Consider the following 6,000-nt stretch of genomic DNA (forward strand, 5'->3'; position numbering starts at 1 on the left):
CCCGTGTGTGTTCCCGTGTGTGTTCCTGTGTGTGTTCCCGTGTGTGTGTTCCTATGTGTGTTCCCGTGTGTGTTCCTGTGTGTGTTCCCGTGTGTGTGTTCCCGTGTGTGTTCCTGTGTGTGTTCCTGTGTGTGTGTTCCCGTGTGTGTTCCCGTGTGTGTGTTCCTATGTGTGTTCCCGTGTGTGTTCCTGTGTGTGTTCCCGTGTGTGTGTTCCCGTGTGTGTTCCTGTGTGTGTTCCTGTGTGTGTGTTCCCGTGTGTGTTCCCGTGTGTGCTCCTGTGTGTGTGTTCCCGTGTGTGTTCCCGTGTGTGTTCCCGTGTGTGTTCCTGTGTGTGTTCCCGTGTGTGTGTTCCTATGTGTGTTCCTGTGTGTGTTCCCGTGTGTGTTCCTGTGTGTGTTCCTGTATGTGTTCCCGTGTGTGTTCCCGTGTGTGTTCCTGTGTGTGTTCCTGTGTGTGTTCCTGTGTGTGTTCCTGTGTGTGTGTTCCCTTGTGTGTTCCCGTGTGTGTTCCTGTGTGTGTTCCCGTGTGTGTGTTCCTATGTGTGTTCCTGTGTGTGTGTTCCTATGTGTGTTCCTGTGTGTGTTCCCGTGTGTGTTCCTATGTGTGTTCCTATGTGTGTTCCCGTGTGTGTTCCTGTGTGTGTTCCCGTGTGTGTGTTCCTATGTGTGTTCCTGTATGTGTTCCCGTGTGTGTTCCCGTGTGTGTTCCCGTGTGTGTTCCTGTGTGTGTTCCTGTGTGTGTTCCTGTGTGTGTTCGCGTGTGTGTTCCCGTGTGTGTTCCCGTGTGTGTTCCTGTGTGTGTTCCTGTGTGTGTTCCTGTGTGTGTTCGCGTGTGTGTTCCTGTGTGTGTTCCTGTGTGTGTTCGCGTGTGTGTTCCTGTGTGTGTTCCCGTGTGTGTTCCTGTGTGTGTTCCTGTGTGTGTTCGCGTGTGTGTTCCTGTGTGTGTTCCTGTGTGTGTTCCTGTGTGTGTTCCCGTGTGTGTTCCTGTGTGTGTTCCCGTGTGTGTTCCCGTGTGTGTTCCTGTGTGTGTTCCTGTGTGTGTTCCTGTGTGTGTTCGCGTGTGTGTTCCTGTGTGTGTTCCTGTGTGTGTTCCTGTGTGTGTTCGCGTGTGTGTTCCTGTGTGTGTTCCCGTGTGTGTTCCTGTGTGTGTTCCTGTGTGTGTTCCCGTGTGTGTTCCCGTGTGTGTTCCCGTGTGTGTTCCTGTGTGTGTTCCCGTGTGTGTTCCCGTGTGTGTTCCTGTGTGTGTGTTCCTGTGTGTGTTCCCGTGTGTGCTCCTGTGTGTGTGTTCCCGTGTGTGTTCCCGTGTGTGTTCCCGTGTGTGCTCCTGTGTGTGTGTGTGTTCCCGTGTGTGCTCCTGTGTGTGTGTTCCCGTGTGTGTTCCCGTGTGTGTTCCCGTGTGTGTTCCCGTGTGTGTTCCTGTGTGTGTTCCCGTGTGTGTTCCCGTGTGTGTTCCTGTGTGTGTGTTCCTGTATGTGTTCCCGTGTGTGCTCCTGTGTGTGTGTTCCCGTGTGTGTTCCCGTGTGTGTTCCCGTGTGTGCTCCTGTGTGTGTGTGTGTTCCCGTGTGTGCTCCTGTGTGTGTGTTCCCGTGTGTGTTCCCGTGTGTGTTCCCGTGTGTGCTCCTGTGTGTGTGTGTGTTCCCGTGTGTGCTCCTGTGTGTGTTCCCGTGTGTGTTCCCGTGTGTGCTCCTGTGTGTGTTCCCGTGTGTGCTCCTGTGTGTGTTCCCGTGTGTGCTCCTGTGTGTGTGCGTGTTCCCGTGTGTGCTCCTGTGTGTGTGTTCCCGTGTGTGTTCCCGTGTGTGTTCCCGTGTGTGCTCCTGTGTGTGTGTGTGTTCCCGTGTGTGCTCCTGTGTGTGTTCCCGTGTGTGTTCCCGTGTGTGCTCCTGTGTGTGTTCCCGTGTGTGCTCCTGTGTGTGTTCCCGTGTGTGTTCCCGTGTGTGCTCCTGTGTGTGTTCCCGTGTGTGTTCCCGTGTGTGCTCCTGTGTGTGTGTGTGTGTGTTCCCGTGTGTGCTCCTGTGTGTGTGTTCCCGTGTGTGTTCCCGTGTGTGTTCCCGTGTGTGCTCCTGTGTGTGTGTGTGTGTGTTCCCGTGTGTGCTCCTGTGTGTGTGTTCCCGTGTGTGTTCCCGTGTGTGTTCCCGTGTGTGTTCCCGTGTGTGTTCGTCAGATGCTGTACCCGCTTCTGCCGGGCTTTCTGGACAGCAATGCGTTCTCCGAGAGCGGGACGCTGCACGTTCCCGAGGACGTCCGGCGAGTCCTGCACATCTGCACACACACACTGCGTTTACTCAGAGTCTTCCAGGTGCATCCACAGATCCTACAGCAACTCTTCGCCTACATCTTCTTCTTCATCAACGCTCTGCTGTTCAACCTGCTGATGGAGAGAGGTGAGACACTCGTTCACATCGTTCACTCATCCCTATATAGTGTACGGCAGGGCTATTCAGTTGGCGCCCCTTTTCCTGGCCATGCGGCTACATTTGGTTAGATTTGCTCGTGGCGTCTGCAACTGTGTGTGTGTGTGTGTGTGTGTGTGTGTGTGTGTGTGTGTGTGTGTGTGTGTGTGTGTGTGTACCATGAGCGCTCCGACTGACCTGAGAAACGTTTTCAGTCCGAATATTTCAGCAGTTATTGGTCATATTTTAATGATGTAAGCACATGGTCTAAAGTGCTTTTGGAAAAGTTCAGGTTGGGCGCGTCCGAATCCACTTCTGCTAGTTTAACGACGGGACAAATGGTCGGCGCTCCCGGCGCTGGTCTAAAAGGGTTTCCCTATTCTCTTAAAGGTACAATATGACCAAAATAGACCAAGTGAAGCAGCGCTGCGTTACCTCACAAGTTTAATTCGTCTAATAAACTGACCTGTGTGAGTAATCCAGCACTTGCGGGGTTCGGTAGAATTAAATGTCCTTATTCCTTTATATCCGCGGGACTCGCGTGTGATATCTGTCTCTTTAGCAATCGCGACCTGCTTCATACCACTGTAATGTTAATGTTTGCACTCATCCATAAACATTATTAGATCCATCAGCTTGACAGCAAGTCCCATCATTCAGCTCATCACTGCGTCATCAACCTACGCCTGTGTTATTGTCGGAAACTGCGCCCTCTTCTTGTGGCGAAAAAACCCTACATATTGTGCCTTTAATGAGGAATGTGTGTGTTTGTCTCTATTCTCTAAATGAGGAATGGGTGTGTGTGTTGAGTGTAACGTGTAACGAATCTCATCTCACATTCCCTTTAAAAGCCAGTTGCGCTCGCGCCGTGGCGGATTCGCTATTTACATGACGGTTGATGATTATGATGATAATTGATGATTATGGCTTACAGATATGAAAACCTTTTCACAATATTCTAATTTTGAATTTGGGGTTTTCATAAGAGCCATAATCATCAAAATTATAACAAATAAAGGCTTGAAATATCTCACTTTAAGTTTAATTACTAATGAACTTTTGCACGATATTAAAATTTTTCGAGTTTCACCTGTATGTTATTTTATTCATTTATATTCCATTAGATGTATTAGATGGGTAGAGGCAGGGCCGGATTAACCATTAGGGCAACTGGTCACTTGCCCAGGGGCACATGACATCTAAGGGGCCCTGCGCACCGTCAAATATTATGTTAGATAACGTTATAAACGCAGTCCTCACTTTCCTAATTATATGCATATTTTTGCAACCCATTCGATCAAAATATAATGTTAAATCGCGTCAAAAACAGCGTCTGTATTCCTGCGCAGTGAGCGAGAGCGAGCTATCATGTCGACTCGCGTCGCGTGACTTGACACTCTGAAATTTGAAGTGATGGAGAAGCAGTTGCCTACGGTTGCCTAACATAAAGGTCTCGACTGTTTAGCGTTATATTTTGCCAACGAAGTCAAATTGAAACTGTGATATTGCTTCGTGCCGTTATAAAACAGCAAAAGACTTTAAGTAGCCTAGGCATTCTGTTTGTGCTGCATGATTTAAATAGAAGTGCGCACTTTGCTCACGCGATCAGCATGGTGATCTGGTGTTTTCTCCAAAATGAAAGCTCAAGGGTTTATTTCTGGCAATTAAAGAAATTAGGACAAAAGTATTGTACTTTTCCTATACTGTGTAATGTGATGCAAAATACTTTTAGGCTACATTTATAGGAGGTATATGATTTTACGTCATAGGAATAATTATATAAATCATTATTATAATAATTGTTTGGCATCCTAAAACACCAGTGATAATGTAATGCAGACTGAGACTCTATATCATAACTAAAAAGATGTTTGAGCCCTCTTTAATGTCCAGGTACAAGTCAATGCTTTTTCTTTGTTCAATGTGCACAGTTCATGGGTTAAAGCCGGTTGAAGCTCTTAATTGTGAGCTCTCAAAGTGCACCAGATTGATGCATTTAACCTTAAAATGTACAAAATTTTCTTGCGGGGGAGCATGCCCCCGAACCCCCCTAGAGGGATAGAGTTCCACCCAACATAGTTTTTATAAAATCCTATGGGAAACACAGATCATTTATGAAGTAATATGTACAACAAAGTTCCTTTTAAGTCAGTAATACAGTTAATGCCAAATTAAAATGTCCTTGGACAAACTACATTTGGCCTGCCTAAGGGGGGCCTACAAGACATTGTGCCCAGGGTCCTCTGAATTCTTAATCCGGCCCTGGGTAGAGGAATATATAATTATTTGTGTGTACAGTTTTAACCTGTTTAGGCATTTTTTTTATACAGTGTTAGTGAGTGAGTAGCCGGTTACAAAGTCTCATGTCAGAATATTCTCATTTAAGCCTTTAATAATTATCAATAAAATAATTCTCATTTCTTACCAATAGCTATGTTCTTGTATAATTCATATATTTGTACAAAGCTGTAAATAATGGTCTTATAAATCTGTTACACGATTTCCAAGTAAATACAATACTTTTTTAAGGTTTACTTTAGCTTATTTATTGATACTGTTATGTTTCAATAAGTAATAAATAAATTTCAATAAATAAGCTAAGCCCACCGGCCCTTCTCAACTTTTCGGTTTAATAATCCGGCCCTGGAATGAAGCTACAGTAACTGAATAGCCCTGGGCATTTGAGTGTACTATATCTGCAAGTCACCTTCATTTATACAGCGTATTTATGTCAGCGGCCGCTATAAGTTAATAACTAATGATCTTTGCAACGGAAGTGAATCAATCAAAACTAACTTTATCTGGACAGTAACTTTATTCTAGAGCTGCTGTAAAGCCTAAACACTCTGTTACTGTAATCTCCTGTTATCACTGTAAAGCTGCTGTGAAACTCTATAGTGTTAAAGCGCTGTGTGTGTGACTCCCGCTCGCGTGTGAAGGCTCAGGCGGGACGTTTTTCCACTGGTCCCGTGGGGTCCAGATCAGGGCTAACCTGGACCTGCTGATGGACTGGGCTCACAGTGCCGGACTCGGGGATCTGGCTCACCGCTTTCTTCTCAAGATCTCCTCAGCTGTCAATCTACTGGCCACGCCGAAGGAGAACCTCTTACAGGTGCTAGTTCTGTTCACAGCGATCATATTCATGCAGAAAATATTATTTAATAACCTTCATCCTTCCCTAGCGGGTCAAAATTACCCAAAACCATAAAAATATATATTTTTGTTTTTGTCCAGAAAGCTTGTTTTATTTTATTTTGATCATATATTTGGGAGATTTTTTTTTTTTTTTTTTTTTACCTTTACATTACTAGATTTGATCAATAAATAATAAACAAATAGTAATTTAAGCACTTCCTCACATTTTTTCAACTTTAATTCAAAATAACTCACAATTTCATGCCTACACCTTTTAATTCAGCTCTAAATATCTTACATTGTGTGTCTTTGCCGACCTCTTGTGGGAAAAAACTCATATAATGATGATATTTCATGACTCTAGATGGGCTTATAGCTCTATATGAGCAGAGGAGCTGTTCCGCTGGGTCCTAAAGTCAGTTCGCTTCAGTATGCCTTCAGATACACATGTAGACATTATAAAATATTTTTTTG

The 6,000-nt window shown here is 45.3% G+C and overlaps 1 protein-coding gene across 1 annotated transcript in view; it reads left to right on the forward strand.

The window, feature by feature from the left end:
* LOC130075604 (ras-associating and dilute domain-containing protein-like) overlaps positions 1-6,000 on the forward strand; it is a gene marked incomplete at its 3' end in the record, with an annotated part of 46,425 nt that overhangs the window by 32,609 nt on the left and 7,816 nt on the right. Inside the window, exons 9-10 of the mRNA XM_056240317.1 lie at positions 2,163-2,382; positions 5,331-5,503. Of these exons, the coding sequence (XP_056096292.1) occupies positions 2,163-2,382; positions 5,331-5,503 (393 nt within the window). The remainder of the gene's footprint in view (positions 1-2,162; positions 2,383-5,330; positions 5,504-6,000) is intronic.

This window comes from Rhinichthys klamathensis, unplaced genomic scaffold (assembly GCF_029890125.1).
Source record: "Rhinichthys klamathensis goyatoka isolate OS25496 unplaced genomic scaffold, OSU_Roscu_1.1 h1tg000592l_1, whole genome shotgun sequence".
Lineage (NCBI taxonomy): Eukaryota > Metazoa > Chordata > Actinopteri > Cypriniformes > Leuciscidae > Rhinichthys > Rhinichthys klamathensis.